This window comes from Salmo salar, chromosome 10 (assembly GCF_965601325.2).
Source record: "Salmo salar chromosome 10, fSalSal1, whole genome shotgun sequence".
Classification (NCBI taxonomy): domain Eukaryota; kingdom Metazoa; phylum Chordata; class Actinopteri; order Salmoniformes; family Salmonidae; genus Salmo; species Salmo salar.
The window spans coordinates 19,389,203-19,411,427 of NC_138300.1; the positions used below are offsets into that span (position 1 = coordinate 19,389,203).

The window sequence follows — 22,225 nt, forward strand, 5'->3', positions numbered from 1 at the left end:
TTCGCCTCCTCCCTTCAACCTTTGAAGACATGTATTTCCATTGTTAGAGCGATTACTCGACTATCTTGTCTATATAACAGAAAACCTTTGCTAATATTTACTATTATATTGCTCTACTTCCGGGAAGCTGTCTTTCTATTCCCAACACAAATATTTCCTTCATACATAATTTGCTACATATTTTTTTTAGATTACCAGTTATGCTAATTGTAATTAATATATTGAGTTACTACACTGTACGCATGTGGTGTTATAAGAGACCACAGCTCAGCCCTCTCTCTACTTTACAATAGAAGGCTCTGCAATTGGGCCTGGAAAATGCCACCTGTCGTTTCCAGTTTCAATCTTGACAGCAATGAACCAATACTAATGTAAAAAATGTAAGGTGAATAAATTAGTGAAATTCCAGACAAGTTAAAGTAACTCAGTTTAATTAAATACATATCACAGCATGTCTAATCTAGTATAATTCTATGTATGGAACAAAAATATAGTCACACAAATTACCACATTATAAAATGACATTAATGTACAACAGAAATGACACAGCATGGGTAACAATGGGCAAAAAATTATAATTTATTCTAAAATGAAAATGGTCCAGGATTCCTCTTCATTTGGTCCAGCTGACTTTAGGAATATCATAATGTTCTGTCAGGGTGTCCAGGTGACGGTTGAAATCCTGCAATACAACAAAAATACCTTTGTTTATTGTAAATGCCAGAGGTTTGTAGAACTCAAATCTCCCCAAGTGTATTTTCTGAATTACAGTAAATTCATGCAGATGTTTTCAAATAATAAAGGTCTTACCTCAACTCTCCGCTTGTGCGTTTTTTCTGCTTTGTTCAAAATTCTCTCCATTTGCTGAAAGAAATGGAAAAAGTAGGGTGTGAATATTGGTATTTTAAACAGGAAGTAGGCATTTTTATCCCATGACTAACATTGTCTCTATTTCAGTGCTAGAACATCAGTAGGACAATACATTTAGGACAATGATTATTACCCTCTTCTCTTGCATCTTGTCAAAAGCCATTTGAGCTGGTGTTCTTTTGTCAATGTATCCACTCTTGGTTTCCTCCTCTTCGTTTTTATTTGTATTAATTTGCTGCTCCAAACGATGCTTCTTCTCCTTGTTCTTCTTCTTCTTCTTTCTAAAAGAGTAAAATAATGCCAACAAATGAAGGGTTGTTAGTGAGGCGTTAGTTAGCCTGCTACATAGCTAGCCTACACCAGCTAGAGCTTTGAGGGAAAATATTAGATTAGGTTTATATGTTTGTTTACTTTTATTTATTTGTTTATTTTATTTAACTAGGCAAGTCAGTTAAAAACAAATTCTTATTTACAATGACAGCCTACCAAAAGTCCTCCTATGGGGACTGGGGTTGGGATTAAAAATATATAAATATAGGACAAAACACACATCACGACAAGAGAGAAAACACAACACTACATAAAGAGAGACCTAAGACAACAACATAGCAAGGCAGCAACACATGAGAACACAGCATGGTAGCAACACAACATGGTAGCAGCACAAAACATGGTACAAACATTATTGGGCACAGACAACAGCACAAAGGGCAAGAAGGTAGAGACAACAATACATCAAGCAAAGCAGCCACAACTGTCAGTAAGTGTCCACGATTGAGTCTTTAAATGAAGAGATTGAGATAAAACTGTCCAGTTTGAGTGTTTGTTGCAGCTCGTTCCAGTCGCTAGCTGCAGCAAACTGAAAAGAGGAGCGACCCAGGGATGTGTGTGCTTTGGGGACATTTAACAGAATGTGACTGGCAGAACGGGTGTTGTATGTCGAGGATGAGGGCTGCAGTAGATATCACAGATAGGGGGGAGTGAGGCCTAAGAGGGTTTTATAAATAAGCATCAACCAGTGGGTCTTGCGACGGGTATACAGAGATGACCAGTTTAGAGTATAGAGTGCAGTGATGTGTCCTATAAGGAGCATTGGTGGCAAATCCGATGGCAGAATGGTAAAGAAAATCTAGCCCCTCGAGAGCACCCTTACCTGCCAACCTATAAATTATGTCTCCGTAATCTAGCATGTGTAGGATGGTCATCTGAATCAGGGTTAGTTTGGCAGGTTGGGTGAAAGAGGAGCAATTACGATAGAGGAAACCAAGTCTAGATTTAATTTTAGCCTGCAGCTTTGATATGTGTTGAGAGAAGGACAGTGTACCATCAAGCCATACTCCCAAGTACTTGTATGTGGTGACTACCTCAAGCTCTAAACCCTCAGAGGTAGTAATCACACCTGTGGGGAGAGGGGCATTCTTCTTACCAAACCACATGACCTTTGTTTTAGAAGTGTTCAGAACAAGGTTAAGGGTAGAGAAAGCTTGTTGGACACTAAGTAAGCTTTGTTGTAGAACATTTAACACAAAATCCAGGGAGGGGACAGCTGAGTATAAGACTGTATCATCTGCATATAAATAGTCGAGAGAGATTCCTACTGCCTGAGCTATGTTGTTGATGTAAATTGAGAAGAGCGTGGGGCCTAGGATTGAGCCTTGGGGTACTCCCTTGGTGACAGGCAGTGGCTGAGACAGCAACTTTTCTGACTTGGAAAAACACTGCACTCTTTGAAAGAGGTAGTTAGCAAACCAGCCCAGAGACCCCTCAGAGACACCAATACTCCTTAGCCGACCCAACAAGAATGGAATGGTCTACCGTATCAAAAGCTTTGGCCAAGTCAATACAAATAGCAGCACAACATTGCTTAGAATCAAGGGCAATGGTGACATAATTTAGGACCTTTAAGTTTGCAGTGACACATACAAAACCTGAGAAGAAACCAGATTGCATACCAGAGGGAATACTATAGACATCAAGGAAGCCAGTCAGTTGATTATTGACAAGTTTTTCCAACACTTTTGATAAACACGGCAAAATTGAAACAGGCCTATAACAGTTAGGATCAGCTTGATCTCCCCCTTTAAATTCATTTCTCTCTGCCTCCTTCTTTCCACTCCTCTCCTCTTTTAACCTCACCCTCTCACCGTCCCACCCTACTCACAAGGCAGGCAATACGCTTGACCTCATCTTTACTAGATGCTGTTCTTCTACTAATCTCACTGCAACTCCCCTCCAAGTCTCCGACCACTACCTTGTATCCTTTTCCCTCTCGCTCTCCTCCAACACTACTCACTCTGCCCCTACTCAGATGGTATTGCGCCGTCGCAACCTTCGCTCTCTCTCTCCCGCTACTCTCTCCTCTTCCATCCTATCATCTCTTCCCTCTGCTCAATCCTTCTCCAACCAATCTCCTGATTCTGCCTCCTCAACCCCTCCTCTCCTCCTTTTCTGCATCCTTTGACTCTCTATGTCCCCTATCCTCCCGGCCGGCTCGGTCCTCCCCTCCTGCTCCGTGGCTTGACGACTCATTGTGAGCTCACAGAACAAGGCTCCGGGCAGCCGAGCGGAAATGGAGGAAAACTAGCCTCCCTGCGGACCCGGCATCTTTTCACTCCCTCCTCTCTACATTTTCTTCCTCTGTCTCTGCTGGTAAAGCCACTTTCTACCACTCTAAATTCCAAGCATCTGCCTCTAACCCTAGGAAGCTCTTTGCCACCTTCTCCTCCCTCCTGAATCCCCCCCCCCCCCCCCCCTGCGGATGACTTCGTCAACCATTTTGAAAAGAAGGTTGACGACATCCGATCCTCATTTGTTAAGTCAAACGACACCGCTGGTCCTGCTCACATTGCCCTACCCTATGCTTTGACCTCTTTCTCCCCTCTCTCTCCAGATGAAATCTTGCGACTTGTGATGGCCGGCCGCCCAACAACCTGCCCGCTTGACCCTATCCCCTCCTCTCTTCTCCAGACCATTTCCGGAGACCTTCTCCCTTACCTCACCCATCAACTCATCCTTGACCGCTGGCTACGTCCCTTCCGTCTTCAAGAGAGCGAGAGTTGCACCCCTTCTCAAAAAACCTACACTCGATCCCTCCGAAGTCAACAACTACAGACCAGTATCCCTTCTTTCTTTTCTCTCCAAAACTCTTGAGCGTGCCGTCCTTGGCCAGCTCTCCTGCTATCTCTCTCAGAATGACCTTCTTGATCCAAATCAGTCAGGTTTCAAGACTGGGCATTCAACTGAGACTGCTCTTCTCTGTGTCACGGAGGCTCTTCTCTGTGTCACGGAGGCTCTCCGCACTGCTAAAGCTAACTCTCTCTCCTCTGCTCTCATCCTTCTAGACCTATCTGCTGCCTTTGATACTGTGAACCATCAGATCCTCCTCTCCACCCTCTACGAGTTGAGCATCTCCGGCACGGCTCACTCTTGGATTGCGTCCTACCTGACAGGTCGCTCCTACCAGGTGGCGTGGCGAGAATCTGTCTCCGCACCACGTGCTCTCACCACTGGTGTCCCCCAGGGCTCAGTTCTAGGCCCTCTCCTATTCTCGCTATACACCAAGTCACTTGGCTCTGTCATATCCTCACATGGTCTCTCCTATCATTCCTACGCAGACGACACACAATTAATCATCTCCTTTCCCCCTTCTGATAAGCAGGTGGCAAATTGTATCTCTGCATGTCTGGCAGACATATCAGTGTGGATGACGGATCACCACCTCAAGCTGAACCTCGGCAAGACGGAGCTGCTCTTCCTCCCGGGGAAGGACTGCCCGTTCCATGATCTCGCCATCACGGTTGACAATTCCATTGTGTCCTCCTCCCAGAGTGCTAAGAGCCTTGGCGTGACCCTGGACAAACCCTGTCGTGCTCCGCTAACATCAAGGCGGTGACCCGATCCTGTAGGTTCATGATCTACAACATTCGCAGAGTACGACCCTGCCTTACACAGGAAGCGGCGCAGGTCCTAATCCAGGCACTTGTCATCTCCCGTCTGGATTACTGCAACTCGCTGTTGGCTGGGCTCCCTGCCTGTGCCATTAAACCCCTACAACTCATCCAGAACGCCGCAGCCCGTCTGGTGTTCAACCTTCCCAAGTTCTCTCACATCACCCCGCTCCTCCGCACACTCCACTGGCTTCCAGTTGAAGCTCGCATCTGCTACAAGACCATGGTGCTTGCCTACGGAGCTGTGAGGGGAATAGCACCTCCGTACCTTCAGGCTCTGATCAGTCCCTACACCCAAACAAGGGCACTGCGTTCATCCACCTCTGGCCTGCTGCCCCCCCTACTTCTGCGGAAGCACAGTTCCCGCTCAGCCCAGTCAAAACTGTTCGCTGCTCTGGCACCCCAATGGTGGAACAAGCTCCCTCACGACGCCAGGACAGCGGAGTCAATCACCACCTTCCGGAGACACCTGAAACCCCACCTCTTTAAGGAATACCTGGGATAGGATAAAGTAATCCTTCAAACCCCCCCCCAAAAGAAAGATATAGATGTACTATTGTAAAGTGGTTGTTCCACTGGATATCATAAGGTGAATGCACCAATTTGTAAGTCGCTCTGGATAAGAGCGTCTGCTAAATGACGTAAATGTAAATGTAAATAAAGGACGAACCATGGCTGCCTTCCAAGCAATGGGAACCTCCCCAGAAAGGAGAGACAGATTAAAAAGGTCGGAGATAGGCTTGGCGGTGATAGGGGCAGCAACCCATGACAAATCAGGACAGATCGTTTCACTGAGCAGCCATTCCAAACACAGGCTGTATAACAGTGATCACTAAGGTCATTACAGAAAACACCAGACTGATACCTATCAGGATAATTTGTGAGGATAACATCAAGGAGAGTAGCCTTTTCTGGGTGTTTGGAGTCATACCTTGTGGGATTGGTAATAATCTGGCAAAGATTTAGGGAGTCCCATTGCTTTAGGATTTGGTCAGGTGGTTTAAGCATGTCCCAGTTTAGGTCACCTAGCAGGCCAAATTCAGACTTAGTGTAAGGGGCCAGGAGAGAGCTTGAGGCAGAACGGTGCTGATGGACTGATGGTCGGTGCACTTAAAAGCTACATACATTTGAGAAGGCTAACACTATGTAACTATTTACAGTGAACAAAATATTATTTTAGCTGTTGTTACCATGTTTGATGGTTAGCTAGCTGGTTAGCTGGCAAATATTTTTTTTATAACTAACCCAAAATAGACCAGAGCCTGTCGTTTCCAATGGAAGTGAATGAATCATAGTGGGCAGAACAAGCAAGAAAGTAGTCAGAGCCAAGCACTAGCCAGTGAAATCCTATTGGCGCGTTCTAGCATTTATTTGCATATTTACGTTAGGGATCCCTTACTATGTGAAGTGCGCATGTGCAATAACGCAATTCGCCCGTGCACTCCTAAACAAAACAAAACATTTTTAACTTTGGAAAATTGTAAAGTCTACAAAACGCAGTCCACTCTGTGACATATTCTAGTTTTGGAAACAGAAAACTCTACGGAGATAGAATGTTTCAACGATGAGAAAATGTGCAGTAATGTCGGCCAAAATTCATCTCACTCCCACTTTCGGCCACTGGGCTTCATCTCATCACCATATTTGGCGAGTGAGTGGAAACGCCAACCGGATGTTTCACATTTATAAATCTGGAGAAATATCTGGCTCATTCTATCTGTATTAGCTGGTTTATCGGGACAGAGAGCTAGCTACTTTGCGCCTTTACTCCATTTTAAACATAGTACGGTGTGGACAATTTTAAGAACACATTGACTTATAAGTACTAATAACACGAAATACATACTTTTTACCGGAGGAAACAATGCCTATTATTTTCAATTTCAGGGAACCTTTCTGGACGGTAGCGTATTGATCCGACATATTTGTTGTTGATGTAGATTTCGTTCTTCCTCTCTCGCTGTTATGCAGATGAGTTTCATGACTGGTACTCCGTTGCCCCCTAGGGCAGAGCACGGTGCGTTCATCCCAGCAGGTGGCAGTAACGTGACCACAAGCGGCGATTATGAACGTCAAACACATGCGCGGTAGCCTGTTGTGTTAACTGATCCCCAACGCTTCATGAAAGGATGGCAGGGTACGGTTTATTCTGCTCACCAATGACAATGAAATGCCTTGCGACCAATACACCCGTGTGGTTTTGTATGAGTAACCTGTTGTATAAAAAGCCGACGTGTGGATACGCAAAGAAAGTTGGTGAGTAACGTTAAATGGCTTCTATAAAATGTATAATCTAATCTAGCTAACGTTAGTTCCATTAGAAAATATAACTGAGTAATGAACAATACACAGGTACAGATAAATAGCAGGCACGGTGGGCAAAAGTTATTCATATGATTACAGTATGAGTAGTTAATATAGATAGTTTAGCTGACAACGTCACGAAAACGATGTGCACGCTTCAATGGGGCAGAAGCCCATGTATTGTTGTGATTCTGGATGGCAAGATAGTTCAATAGGGTCCAGCTGCAACGTCATCTCCCAGGGTCTCTATGCTCCCAGCTACTGATATGCTATCTCTCATGAAAAGTGTGGGTGTCGAAAGGACTGGGCGTTTCGAAAGGAACCATATAAGGAGAAGTGGGGGTTTCTTGGTAAATGTATTCGATAATACCGTGTCTTGTTTTGACTGATTTCATGGCAATGTTAATATGGCAAAAATGTGCTAGCTATAATTTTTTTATCAAACCTTGGAAACGAAACATAGTTTACATGTTGTCAAAGCCTACTTGGACACCGGGTCCCCATATTTCCCATGTTAAATAGCCAGATTTTTGACCTAGTTACATGTACATTGAACAACACAGAAGCTTTTCAGCATGTTTCTGTACCAACTTAGGGAAAACCTGCTATAGAGTACTACATAATGAGTCATAATACCCATAAAACCTAGCAGTCAAACAAGGAAATGGTTCCAGTCATTTTTCCACCATTCATTTTTCCCATAGGGATTTTAGAAGGTGACTTATCAATATATTTGCCTGTATTTACCCACTAAAAATTAAATGCTAATTAGCTGGTAATATGGCTATCATAAAGAACTTCAAATGCCATGATGATCTGGATGAGACTGCCAAATCGAGGCAAAGATAGGAATCTCTGGATTAACTATCTAATGTTAGCTAAATTTAGTAATGAAGAAATTGGCTACATTTCTTTAAATTTACAATTCTTTAAACTGTCTTGTGCAAGTTTTAAATTGACACAATACCTGTTAGCAAAGGTGTCAGCTAGAGATGACGTGCAGATTTGTAGTCTTGCATGATATCTACTTTGATGCTAATTAGCATTTTTGAATCTGAGAGTAAATAGAGCTGAATATATTGATAAAAGTCACCTTGTCCAAGAGAGATTTACATGGTTATCAAAACATCACACCAGGGTAAGCCTACATTCTTGCAGTTGACATATGATGCCTCCTGGTGGCCATGTTGGAAGACCACCGCATTCATTCTAACGACAAATAGCTGAGTGGCTACCCCAAACTGTATGTATGATAACAGTGCCTAAAACTACAGGGAACAAAAATATAAATGCAGTGTTGGTTTCATGAGCTGAAATGATCACAGACATTTTCCATTCGCACAAAAAGCTTATTTCTCTAAAATGTTACGCAGAAATTTGTTTACATTGTTTACAGGTGTGGCGTATCAAGAAGCTGATTAAACAGCATGATCATTACACAAGTGCACCTTGTGCTGGGGACAATAAAAGGCCACTCTATAATGTGCAGTTTTGTGCCAGTGTGCAATTGGCATGACTGCAGTGATGTCCACCAGAGCTGTTGCCAGAGAATTTAATGTTAATTTCTGTACCATAAGCCGCCTCCAATGTCGTTTTAGTGAATTTGGCAGTACGTCCAACCGGCCTTACAACCACAGACCATGTGTAACCACGCCAACCCAGGACCTCCACATTTGGTTTCTTCACCTTTGTCTGAGACCAGCCACCGGAACAGCTGATGAAACTGTGGGTTTGCACCACCGAAGAATTTCTGCATAACTTGTCAGAAACCGTCTCAGGGAAGCTCCTCTGCGTGCTTGTCGTCCTCACCAGGGTCTTGACCAGACTGCAGTTTGGCTTCGTAAGCGACTTTAAGTGGGCAAATGCTCACCTTCGATGGCCACTGGCATGCAGGAGTGTGCTCTTCATGGATGAATCCCGGTTTCAACTACCGGGCAGATGGCAAAAAATCTAATCAAATCACATTTTATTGGTCACATGGTTAGCAGATGTTAATCCGACTGCAGTAATATCTAACAAGTAATCTAACAGATTCACAACAACTACCTTATACACACCATGTAAAGGGATTAATAGGATATGTACAAATACATATATGGATGAGCGATGGTGTGCGGCATAGGCAAGATGCAATAGATGGTATAGAATACAGTGTATACATATGAGATAAGTAATGTAGGATATGTAAACATTATTAAAGTGGCGTTATTTAAAGTGACTAGTGATATCTTTATTAAGTCCATTTTTTAAAGTGGCCTGAGATTTGAGTCTGTATGTTGGCAGCAGCTTCTCTATAGTGATGTGATGGCTGTTTAAGAGTCTGATGACCTTGAGATAGAAGCTGTTTTTCAGTCTCTCGGTCCCAGCTTTGATGCACCTGTACTGACCTCACCTTCTAGATGATAGCGGGGTGAACAGGCAGTGGCTCAGGTGGTTGTTGTCCTTGATGATCTTTTTGGCCTTCCTGTGACATCCGGTGCTGTAGGTGTCCTGGAGGGCAGGTAGTTTGCCCCCGGTGATGCGTTGTGCAGACCGCACTACCCTCTGGAGAGCCTTGCGGTTGAGGGCAGTGCAATTTCCGTACCAGGCGGTGATACAGCCAGACAGGATGCTCTCGATTGTCCATCTGTAAAAGTTTGTGAGAGTTTTAGGTGCCAAGCCAAATTTCTTCAACCTCTTCATGTTGAAGAGGCGCTGTTGCACTTTATTCTGTTTGTCTGTGATGTGTACGCCGAGGAACTTAAAACTTTCCACCTTCTCCACTACTGTCCCGTCGATGTGGATGGGGGGGGGGGGGTGCTCCCTCTGCTGTTTCCTGTAGTCCACGATCATCTCTTTTGTTGACGTTGAGTGAGAGGTTATTTTCCTGACACCACATTCTAAGGGCCCTCACCTCCTCCCTGTAGGCCATCTCGTCGTTGTTGGTAATCACGCCTACCACTGTGGTGTCTGCAAACTTGATGATTGAGTTGGAAGCGTGCATGGCCACGCAGTCATGGGTGAACAGGGAGTACAGGAGAGGGCTGAGAACACACCCTTGTGAACACACCCTTTGAGGATCAGCGTGGTGGAATGTTCTTTCCCACCTTCACCACCTGGGGGCGGCCCGTCAGAAAGTCCAGGACCCAGTTGTACAGGGTGGGGTCACGACCCAGGGTCTTGAGCTTAATGATGAGTTGTTGTCAATGAACTGTAGTCAATGAACAGCATTCTTACATAGGTATTCCTCTTGTCCAGATGGGATAGGACAGTATACAGTGTGATGGCGATTGCATCGTCAGTGGACCTATTGGGGCAGTAAGCAAATTGGAGTGGGTCTAGGGTATCAGGTAGGGTGGAGGTGATATGATCCTTGACTAGTCTCTCAAAGCACTTCATGAATACAGAACTGAGTGCAATGGGGCAATAGTCATTTAGTTCAGTTACCTTAGCTTTCTTGGGAACAGGAACAATGGTGGCCATCTTGAAGCATGTGAGGACAACAGACTGGGATAGGGTTTGTTTGAATATGTCTGTAAACACACCAGCCAGCTGGTCTGCACATGCACTGAGGACGTGGCTAGGGATGCCGTCTGGGCCGGCAGCCTTGTGAGGGTTAACACGTTTAAATGTTTTACTCACGTTGGCCACGGAGAAGGAGAGCCCACAGGCTTTGGGCCTTGTCAGTGGCACTTTATTGTCCTCAAAGCGAGCAAAGAAGTTGTTTAATTGGTCTGGGAGGAAGACGTCGATGTCCGCGACGGGGCTGGTTTTCTTTTTGTAGTCCGTGATTGACTGTAGACACTGCCACATACGTCTTGTGTTTGAGCCGTTGAATTGCGACTACTTTGTCTCTATACTGACGCTTTGGTTGTTTGATTGCCTTGCGGAGGGAATAGCTGCACTGTTTGTATTTGGTCATGTTTCCAGTTCCCTTGCCATGATTAAAAGTGGTGGTTCGCGCTTTCAGTTTTGCGAGAATGCTGCCATTAATCCACGGTTTCTGGTTAGGGAAGGTTTTAATAGTCACAGCGGGTACGACATCTCCGATGCACTTGCTAATAAACTCGCTCACCGAGTCAGCGTATACATCAATGTGGTTGTCTGAGGCTGTCCGGAACATATTCCAGTCTACGTGATCAAAGCAATCTTGAAGCGTGGAATCTGATTGGTCAGACCAGTGTTGTATTGACCTGAGCACGGGCATTTCCTGTTTTAGTTTCTGTCTGGCTGGGAGCAACAAAATTGGTTCATGGTCAGCTTTGCCGAAGGCTGGGCGTGGGAGGGCTTTGTATGCATCGCGGAAGTTCGAGTAGCAATGATATGCTGATAGAATATGCTGATAGAATTTAGGGAGTATTGATCTTAGGTTAGCGTTGTTAAAATCTGCTTTGGGGGGGATATACACGGCTGTGACTATAATCGAAGAGAATTCTCTTGGAAGATAATGCGGTCTGCATTTAATTGTAAGGAATTCTAGGTCAGGTGAACAAAAGGACTTGAGTTCCTGTATGTTGTTGTGATTACACCATGAGTCGTTAATCATAAGGAATACATCCCCGCCCTTCTTCTTACCAGAAAGATGTTTGTTTCTGTCGGCGCGATGCGTGAAGAAACCGGGTGGCTGTACCGACTCTGTAACATGGCTCACTCGGGATACTTTGTCAATCTCTGATGTCTCTCTGAAAGGCAACTCGTGTCCTAATTTCGTCCCCCTTGTTATCTAGAGATTGGACATTGGCGATTTAATATGCTTGGAAGCGGTGGATGGTGTGCTCGCCTTCTGAGTCTGCCTCTCCTGCGGCGACCGTGTTGTTTTGGGTCGGCCTCTGGGATAAGATCGCATGTCCAGGTTGGAGTTCCGAACAATGGATCCGCTTCGGGAAAGACCTATTACTGGTCGTAATGATGGTAAGTTGACATCGCTTTTATATCCAATAGTTCTTCCCGGCTGTATGTAATAACACTTGAGATTTTCTGGGCTAACAATGTAAGAAATAGTACATAAAAAAACCAATAACTGCATAGTTTTCTAAGGACCGCATAGTTTTCTAAGTGAGGCGACCATCTCTTTTGGCGTCATCATTCCAATTGAATGACAGCGTCTATGGCGTCGTGTGGGCGAGCAGTTTGCTGACGTCAACGTTGTGAACAGAGTGCCCCGTGGTGGCGGGGTTACAGTATGGGCAGGCATAGGCTATGGACAACGAACACATTTGCACTTTATCGATGGCAATTTGAATGCACATAAATACAGTCATGAGATCCTGAGGCCCGTTGTCATGCCATTTATCCTCCGCCATCACCTTTCAGCATGATAATACATGCCCCCATGTCGCAAGGATCTGTACACAATTCCTGGATGCTGAAAACTTCCCAGTTCTTCCATGCCCTGCATACTCACTAGACATGTCACCCATTGAGCATTTTTGGGATGCTCTGGATTGGCGTGTATGACGGCGTGTTCCAGGTCCCGCAAATATCCACTAACTTCGCACAGCTATTCAATAGGAGTGGGACAACATTCCACAGGCCACAATCAACAGCCTGATCAACTCTATGCAAAGGAGATGTCGCATTGCATGAGGAAAATGGTAGTCACTTCAGATACTGATTTTCTGATCCACACCTCTGCTTTTTTTTAAAGGTATCTGTGACCAACATACGCATATCTGTATTCCCAGTCATGTGAAATCCATAGATTAGGACTTAATGAATTTATTTAAATTGACAGATTTCCTTATAGGAACTGTAACTCAGTAAAATCTTTGAAATTGTTGCATGTTGCGTTTTATATTTTTCTTCAGTGTAGTTCATTCGTCACCATGTAATTTTCTGAACGGTATATGGCTACTCAAACAAGGCAGAAAAGACAACAAAAAATATATGCTTACAGATTCCCAGCAATCATGAAACACCTTTGGTGACACCAAGGAGAACTGTAAGAAAAGTGAAGAAACCTTTTTTGTCCATCAAGATCTGAACCCAGACAGCTGGCAGTACAGGGTCTGCTACGGTTATTTCATCAATTTAGTTTAGCTGTTATGCTAACCAGGTGTTAACAACACTAAGTTGGACAAAATTAGATAGCTTGTAGTCTGACTATAAGCGTGTGTCGAGTGAGTTTCAAGTTTTGGGGAAGCAATTTTTTTCACCATATGGACCTTGATAACAAAGGATTGCATGCATTTATCATCGCATTTGCAGAGTAATGTTAGCCTACTATTCCTAATGTGATGACAAAATGTAGGCTATTAATGAGATCGTAGTGGTATAGGCCTATAGGCTATATCAGATTAAAAAAAAAAAATATCCTTTGTCTGGGGCAAATGTGACCTCTAAGCATTTCATACATTTCTGGTACACTTTATATAACTGGAGACATTAGCCAGTGAAACCTCCTTGGCTTGAATGTAACCACGTAATCTATGCCTATGAAAAGTAGTCATGGCTAGAAGGGATGCAACTTTTGTCAAATTGACGTCAAAAGTAAAACAATCATTTTAGCTAACCCTTTTCCTTACCTTAACCTAATTCTCCTGACCTAATCTGCAACAAATAGTCAAATGACGTTCATTTACAAAGGATGGATACATTCTACCCATGTAGAATGTACAATATGAGGTCCATATAGCCCCCCAAAAAACTATGATAATTTGACAACTTTATTCATAAGAGGGAAAATGTATGGACATTACAGCATAGGAAAAATGCCTCAATGGGTTAGAACAACCTTCTGTGTTGACTGGTTGTTCCAGCCCAACAATATATTTAATCTTTATATGACACTAACACAACTGAATGAATTAAACACAACCAAACAATTTTGAGCCCTGATGGTATAGGTGACCTGAAGAAGTGCTATTCTAACATCAGGTGTGCTTTATTTGTTTATGTACTGTATGTCGACTGGATTCCCCCTGTGAAGATGAGCAATGCTGCAGCAACATCAGTTTCTTCTACAACTTCGTCCTTTTCCAGATATGAAAGGAGACATCCCTCAGTTATACAAGGTGGTTGTCATGCTGTGCTTTGGTCAATCTGAATGATTCTGTTGTGCCATTTGAGCAGAGAGCACCTTCACTTTGTCATCATGACAAAATAAACCGTATGAAAATATATAACATTTATTTTGGAACAACGTATAAAATACTTATTTCTGATATTGTAAACATACTGTACTTTAATAATAGGCTATATTGTTGTTTGGGTGAAATTAAAAGTGTTTTGTAATTTCTGCTTTGCCTTGCTTAATTGAATAAAAAGTATTTCTTATAGCCTAACTTATATATATTTATTTAAAACAATTTAAACACATTTAGCATAGACACTGTAATTGTTGTGGTAGTCTTAGGCAAACCATCTTCATTATCACAGTGGTACTTCCCAAGTGCCACTCAGACCTTCTGGGAGAAAGGTATCTGGCATTGAACGTGGTGGTGGATGTTTTAAACTAAAGATCCCATCTCCTGCTTCCAGACATTTCACCACCTAGATTACAAGGGTTGGATTTGCACAAAACTATTTCATGTCAGCACAATGCGTGTTAAACATCTAGTATAATGATTAGCCTCATACATTGTCTACTGGTATCGTTTTAAAATTGAGAACATGTACTGTAGCGCAACAATATGTAAACAATGTGTGAGTTAAGCTAATGTCCATTAGACTAATGCCATCATACTGTAGGCCAGTGTTTCCCAACTCGGGTCCTCGAGTACCCCCAATGGTACACCGTTTTATTGTAGCCCCGGCCAAGCACTCTGATTCAACTTGTCAGCTAATCATAAGGCCCTCAGTGTTGAATCAGGTATGTTTGTCTGGGGCTGCAACAAAACTGTATGCTGTTGGAAGTACTCAAGGACTGGAGTTGGGAACCACTGCTTGTAGGCCTATGGCTGCATTGGTGTTGCATGCCATTATCAGCTGCAAAATTGGTTCACCACGCTGATATCCTGAAAATAGTGACAATCAAATAAATGTAATTGGAGAGCTTACAACTGAACAAAAGCATAGGTAATGTACATTTGAGAATTCAACACAGACAAGATGGATTCCCTTACCCTCTTTACTGACGGATTGTGAACTGTGATCAATCAACATTAACAATAGTTTATCTTGAATAATAGTTTGAAGTTAACAATTTTAAACACTTCAAAGAATCAACACTTTCATATAATTTCAAAGTGTACTAGTAAGCTAACTCATATGTAAAGGTTAGACATCTTAGTAACAAGTAGGCTATTACTACTAAAGCATCATTTAATCAGGTGGCAGGTAGCCTAGTGGTTAGAGCGTTGGGCCAGTAACCGAAAGGTTGCTAGATCGAATCCCCGAGCTGACAAGGTAAAAATCTGTTGTTCTGCCCTTGAACAAGGCAGTCCCTAGGTCCCTAGGTTGACATTGTAAATAAGAATTTGTTCTTAACTGACTTGCCTAGTTAAATAAAGGTTAAAGGTTATTAAATACCAGGGTTGGCAAACCTCGCTCCACTGATCCCTGGTCTACTGGGTGAGCTGACTTCTGTTCCAACCCAGCAATAGTACACATACAGTGCCTTTGGAAAGTATTCAGACCCCTTGACTTTTTCCACATTTTGATACTTATTTTTTGTTACTTATTCTAAAATGGATTAAATTACATTTTTTTCCTCCAATCTACACCCCATAATGACAATGCGAAAACAGTTTTAAAAAAAAATTGTTTTGTGTGGTATGTATGTATGTAGGTATGTATCTATCTCACATTTACATAAGTATTCAGACCCTTTGCTATGAGACTCCAAATTGAGCTCAGGTGCATCCTGTTTCCATTGATCATCCTTGAGATGTTTCTACAACTTGATTGGAGTCCACATGTGCTAAATTCAATTGATTGGACATGATTTGGAAAGGCACACATAGAAGGCCAAACTGAGCAATCGGGGGAGAAGGGCCTTGGTAAGGGAGGTGAACAAAAACCCAATGATTGAATGCCAAGCGTCACATCTGGAGGAAAACTGGCACCATCCCTGCAGTGAAGCATGGTGGTGGCAGCATCATGCTGTGGGGATGTTTTTCAGCAGCAGGGACTGGGAGACTAGTCAGGATTGAGGGAAAGATGAATGGAGCAAGGTAGAGAGAGATCCTTGACGAAAACCTGCTCCAGAGCGTTCAGGACCTCAGACTGGGGTGAAGGTTCACCTTCCAACATGACAACGACCCTAAGCACACAGCCAAGACAACGCAGGAGTGGCTTCAGGACAAGTCTCTGAATGTCCTTGAGTGGCCCAGCCAGAGCCTGGACTTGAACCCGATCGAACATCTCTGGAGAGACCTGAAAATAGCTGTGCAGCGACGCTTCCCATCCAACCTGACAGAGCTTGAGAGGATCTGCAGAGAAGACTGGGAGAAACTCCCCAAATACAGGTGTGCAAAGCTTGTAGCGTCATACCCAAGAAGACTCGAGGCTGTAATAGCTGCCAAAGGTGTTCAACAAAGTACTGAGTAAAGGGTCTGAATACTTATGTAAATGTGATATTTCAGTTTTATTTGTAATCCATTTGCTAACATTTCTAAAAAAAATGTTTTTGCTTTGTCTTTATGGGGTATTGTGTGTAGTTCGATGGTGGGGGGGAACAATTTTAATACATTTTAGAATAAGGCTGTAATGTGGAAAAAGTCAAGAGGTCTGAATACTTTCCGAATGCACTGTAATCCATGGTATCCAAGGATGTACCCTTATTCTCTTGGGACATTCACTGGGACCTTTAAATCTGCAGACAGGGTTTCACAGCACTCAGTATCCGAGGACAGAAAACATCACAAAGAAAAAGGCTGCATTATACTGAAATTAGACAGCACTGAATATTCTGTTGCTATGTCTCTCTGTCCTCAGTTTTTCTCGCTAGGGACTGGAACTGGAGAATCTTTTCCTAATGTCCCCCTACAAAGGTACCTGCCCTTATCCAGAGTAGCCTACTCTCCATTCTCTGACAGCTGGAACTTCTAGCTAAACCTTTCACCCTTTTCCATGGCTGTTAGCTACCTAGCCATGTGGACGATTGGAGGACTTCCACCAGACTGACTGGTCTTCCAACATGGTGCCTGGTGCGGTTTCTAGGTGATTTGTGATGCAATTGCAAGCCCTTTAAAGTGTGAAGTAGAGGTCTTCACGGGCCAAAAAAGTTGGGCTTTCCCACCTGGACCCAGTATGCATAAATATAATTTTTATAGAGAGCCATTGCAAATTAACCAGAGGACAACTAGACCCGTTCCGTATAGACCTGGTTGGATCCAGAGCCGGTCTGATCTGAGTGAGGGAAGCAGCAGAAAAGTAATTTTTTAACCAGAGCTAATAAAGCGTGAGAGGAAGGAGAGTGGTGCCCCTTCAGCAGGCAGCCTATCCTTTTCCTTTAACTTCTAATTCCATCCTTTTTAATTCCATCTTCCATTGATTACATATTTCCTAACTTTTGCCACACACGGGGCGAGGCTCTGACTGGATGCCTGTTTCCGCTTTGATGAATTATGATTGGCCAACCACAAGCTACACCCTCCACTTGTGAAAAGCAAGAGAAGCATCATAAATGTCTCTCTCTCTCTACTGCAACAGTTGCATTCGGATCTGTACGGACCCTTCCGGACAAAATTAAACATACCCGAGTCCCATGACAATCATATCAGATCCGACCCAGACCCCTAACATTATTTAGAATTCTGGTTCCGGACCCACTCGGGTCCCTGACGGGTCTCGGGTTTTCAGTTACAGGTGGATCTGTGAAGACCTCGAGTGTGAGGTAGCTATCTACTTGCTAGTAGGAGTTTATATGCCGCTTTATGGTCAGGATGCCCACAGTGATGCACAGTTCCTATCATAACTTCCTGTGTGACTTCATGTGCAATCAAAATAGCTCTTTCACCCACACCCACTGAATAATTTCCTGTATCCTCTGTATGCCTTTGCCTGTCCATATTATCTCTGTAAATGGTGAAGTTTATCTCAAGGCACTGCATTTTAGATTACATCTGAATGTTGCCTTGCCACAGCATTCAGTACAATATCAAGTTTCAAGTTGTATGTACAGGATACGCATGGTATACATCGTCCAACGAAATGCTTACTTGAAGGTTTCTCCTCGACAATGCAACAAAAATAAATAAATAAAATATAAGAAAATGGAATATAAAGTAAATTAGAATAGAATAATACATTTTATAATACAGGAAGGCACACTTTATAGTCCAATATTTACACGTGTATTGGGGAAGGTGAGATGGAGGCAAGTGTATAAATTGAGCAGTATAATAAGAGTCTGGTAGTAGCAGTTGTGTGTGCATGTGTGCTAAGGTCCGGAGAATCAGAGCAGGTGGTCAAGTCCAGTTCAAGTGTTCAGCAGTCTGATGGCTTGTAGATAACAACAGGCTCAGAGACAGTTTCTATCAGACCTTATGCTCCGATACCGTCTGCACGACGGTAAGGGAGAGAACAGCTCATGGCTGGGGTATGTGAGGTCCTGATGATGCTGCGTGCCTTTCTCAGGCACCGTTTCGAGTAGATATCCTGGATGGGTGGGAGCACGGTCCCAGTGATCTACTTGGCCCTCCAGTGGGTGGTGAAGACGGCCTTGCAATCGTGGACGGAGCAATTCCCATAACAGACCGTGATGCAACCGGCCAGAATGCTCTCGGTAGTATTTGGAGAGGACCCGGGGCGGAATGCCAAATTTCTTCAGGCGTATTAAGAAGTAGAGACGCTGTTGCGCCCTCTTGACAAGAGTGGTGGTGTTGTTGGTCCATGTCAAGTCCTCAGTGATGTGGACGCAGAGGATCTTAAAACGTGTGACTCTACTGCAGTCCCGTAGATGTGGATCGGGGCATGTTCCCTTCTCTGCTTTCTGAAATCAACAATCAACTCTTTTGTTTTGCTCACATTGAGGAAGAGGTGTTTGTCATGACACCACAATGCCAGTTCACTTACCTCCTCCCTATAGGCTGACTTATTGTTGTTGGTTATCAGGGCTACATCCGTGGTGTCATCAGCAAACTTGATGATGGAGTTGGTGTCGTGCAAAGCCACACAGTCGTGGGTGAACAGGGACTACAGCAGAGGAAAGAGGACACCCCTGGGGGGCCCCTATGTTAAGAGTCAGTGTGGAGGAGGTGCTGTTGCCAATTCTCACAGACTTTGGTCTGCCTGTCAGGGTGTCCATGATCCAGTTGCAGAGGGTGGTGTTGAGCTTGGAGAGAACAATAGTGTTGAATGCTGAACTGTATTCAATGAACAGCGTTCTCGCCTACTGTAGGTGTTCCGCTTGTCCAGATGTGTTACGGCCGTGTAAATAGCGATGGAAATGGTATCTTGCGTGGATCAGTTGGATCTTTAGCCAATGTTAAATCTTTTGCATTAATTACTTTACCTGATTTTTTTTTTTTTTTTTTTTTTTTTAAGACTTTATATCTATAAATCTGGAATAAATTAGATGTATTTAACATAAACACTGGGCAGAAATGCAGAAGAGCACAAATCATGAGTCCGATCTTGTTCATGTTCTCTAACTAATTGTTTCCACGTTTTGTAGTATGACCAGTGATAGCGATGCTGAAGTGTTGAATGAGTCATAACAGGTTTTTATCCCAACTTGTTTTCTCTCTGCCTGCTGCCAAAGAGAAAGGCAAGTGCATCGTGAAAGATGTGCTGAAGGGGCCGGAGCTGTGTAAGGACCCTGTGAAGCTCACCTCTCATGCTGTCGGAGTCAACATTTTGAAGCAAGGAGACGACCCTGCACTTAAACCACACAAGGAATACCCAGAGTGGTAAGTGCTCAAATGTGGTACTACCTTGACAAAGAGAGCTGGAGATCAGTTAAGTTTTGGTGGGATATTTTGAGATATAGCTTTCACTTGAACAATAGAAATATATCCTGTTAATGCTCTACATCCTGTTCATGCTCTACATCCTGTTAATGTTTAACTTCATGTCCATGTATATCAGCTTTTGTTATAAACATGTAGCATTGTGTGTTTTTATTCATGAATAATTACAAAAGCTTTATAAACAATTAAGTGACGCCAAGCTTCTGCCTCCCAGGCTGTTCCAGTTACAGCTGGGTCCCCTTAAGAATATCCATAAGCTGGAGCCAGATAGCCGTGAATACTGGAAGGTCCTGAGGAAGGAGCATGTGGTGCTTTAACAGGTTACACAAAGGGAAGAAGCTGTAGGACCGTGGCAGTGATCAGCTGCTCTCTACAGAACTGTGTTCTCTAGACACCAGACTGAGTCAATACTCTCAGCCTGTATGTCATCTTTCTGCTGAAAAGGAATAACCCATCACCTTGACAACTTGGACTTTGTACTGTAAGCTAAGGCAAATAGAAAGACCTGGATTTTGAATCCATCTCAACTTTTGCCTTTTGATTTCTTATCTCAAATGTTACCATGTGTAGGCTTCTTTGAAAAAGATGACGCATACAGACATGTTATTTTAGAATTATGTGAGGGTATGAGTTTTGATTCACACCTTGCAGATAGCATCTGTAATACTCTGTGAACATACACAATTATTTCTCTTTTGTCTCTCTGTGTTTCATAAATGTCCTTAAATTCACAAGGCTGAATGTGTCTCACTGGAGAAAACCTCAGAGCAAACGAAACAGCACCCTTCTGTCTCAGTATGTGTAGCCCATCATGATGCTGTCTGCTCAAAAAGTGTATGACATTGTTGGCAGTATACAAAGCGTGTGAAAAGTTAGGATTTGGCTTGACACCAATCACATCAGAAGCCAAACGTCAGTGATAGAAACAAACTTGAATTGTTGTGTCGTTGTCCTCCGGTGCCTAGCTAGCTAAAATCGTCCCTTTTCATAGATAGAGATAGGGATTTGGACTTTTGGTTTTACTTAATTCTCTGTGCTGGCCAATTATTATAAGGGAGATTCTGATCCAACCATAAATTCATGCATTGTGCCCCTGGCCTGAGAGGATGGAAGTTCAACATGACGCTAGATGTAGTTGGCTAATTTTAACTAACTGGTCTGGCGTATCATTGCCCAAGAAAGGAAGTTAGGCTAGCGAGCAAGCATTTTAGCCAGGTAGCCTAGGACAATTAAAAACTATAGAAGTGTGTACTGTATGACATAGACCGTTTAGGCAACATGAAAGAGTAGGATGGCATTTGCATTTCCCTACAAGTAGGGTGAGTGAACATGTTTTTTCTACTTACACACACAGAACTCAGTCCCATGGACAGCCACATCATATTTAGCTTAAGTTGATTGGACTAAATCGTTTTTGGTATCTTTTAGTAGTCAGATGAAGTGTAGCACATGGGGATGTGTGAAACTTACTCCTCAGCCTGAAGTGTCTACACTTGCGCCAGCAAATAGATAGCTTTTCGCGTAGCACCGACTGGTAAGACGTTACAGGAGGGCGGTCATGTATGCTAGCACGGCAGAGGTCCCAAGTTCTCGTTCAGAAAAATGAAGGCCTTGTTTATTGTTAGAACACGTAAATACCTTTTTGAGATCTGCTTATTTCGTGCAAGATTTTATGTATCAATGGTGAATAAATTAACTGTTTTGATTATTCTGTAAGTGATTATTTTGATTATTCTACACAGTGGCGTGTTCATGGATGCCAAGGGAAGCCAGGCTTCCCCAAATATTTGACCAATACCAAAATATTAATAAAATTATATTTCGTCTCTGTGTTTTCATAATTTGAGTGTCTGAATCTCACTGGAGAAATCATCGGAGTGAGGGAAACAGCACCCCTCTGTCTCAGTATGTGTAGCCCATTTATCTGTTGCTATCTGGACCTAAAAGTATAACATGTTGCCCCTGTAGCATTTGATTGAATGATACCAGCAAGCATTTGGACAAAACTTCAGTGTTGGTTTCTGGTCTGCTTGTGTTGATGTCCTGCAGTAGCTAGCTTGCTAAATCCTCCCATTCCTAAGCCATGGATGGAGATGGGGATTTGGACTTGTTGTTTTGGCTTAATTCTCTGTACAGGCTAATGATTGTGATGGGGATTCTGATCTAACTATAAATTGATATGTTGTGCCACTGGCCTGAGATGATTGAAGTTGAATATGTAGCCTAGCAGGCTCCCATTAACTAGCTAGCAAGAAAGGAGGTTGGCATTGG

The 22,225-nt window shown here is 43.2% G+C and overlaps 2 protein-coding genes across 2 annotated transcripts; one reads left to right on the forward strand and one right to left on the reverse strand.

The window, feature by feature from the left end:
- Positions 1 to 414: 414 nt before the first annotated feature.
- On the reverse strand, positions 415 to 6,886 carry LOC106613690 (protein FAM32A-like). The gene is made up of 4 exons (XM_014216218.3): positions 6,664 to 6,886; positions 1,004 to 1,151; positions 811 to 864; positions 415 to 682 (listed from the first exon to the last, which is right to left on the reverse strand). The coding sequence occupies exons 1-4, from the start codon at positions 6,738 to 6,740 to the stop codon at positions 614 to 616; spliced, it is 348 nt and encodes a 115-aa protein (XP_014071693.2). The 5' UTR covers positions 6,741 to 6,886; the 3' UTR covers positions 415 to 613.
- On the forward strand, positions 6,884 to 20,458 carry LOC106613691 (large ribosomal subunit protein mL54). Its single transcript, XM_014216220.3, has 3 exons — positions 6,884 to 7,073; positions 19,747 to 19,894; positions 20,169 to 20,458. The coding sequence occupies exons 1-3, from the start codon at positions 6,947 to 6,949 to the stop codon at positions 20,269 to 20,271; spliced, it is 378 nt and encodes a 125-aa protein (XP_014071695.3). The 5' UTR covers positions 6,884 to 6,946; the 3' UTR covers positions 20,272 to 20,458.
- The last annotated feature ends 1,767 nt before the right edge of the window (positions 20,459 to 22,225 follow it).

Excerpts from the sequence above, each read along its gene's own strand:
- LOC106613690 (XM_014216218.3), bottom strand. The coding sequence starts at position 6,740 with ATGTCGGATCAATACGCTACCGTCCAGAAAGGTTCCCTGAAATTGAAA. Across the intron at positions 865-1,003 it reads ACAAGATGCAAGAGAAGAGG|CAAATGGAGAGAATTTTGAA; the intron begins GTAATAATCATT and ends CATTTCTTTCAG. Across the intron at positions 683-810 it reads CGCACAAGCGGAGAGTTGAG|GATTTCAACCGTCACCTGGA; the intron begins GTAAGACCTTTA and ends GTTGTATTGCAG.
- LOC106613691 (XM_014216220.3), top strand. The coding sequence starts at position 6,947 with ATGGCAGGGTACGGTTTATTCTGCTCACCAATGACAATGAAATGCCTT. Across the intron at positions 7,074-19,746 it reads TGGATACGCAAAGAAAGTTG|AGAAAGGCAAGTGCATCGTG; the intron begins GTGAGTAACGTT and ends CTGCTGCCAAAG. Across the intron at positions 19,895-20,168 it reads CACAAGGAATACCCAGAGTG|GCTGTTCCAGTTACAGCTGG; the intron begins GTAAGTGCTCAA and ends TCTGCCTCCCAG.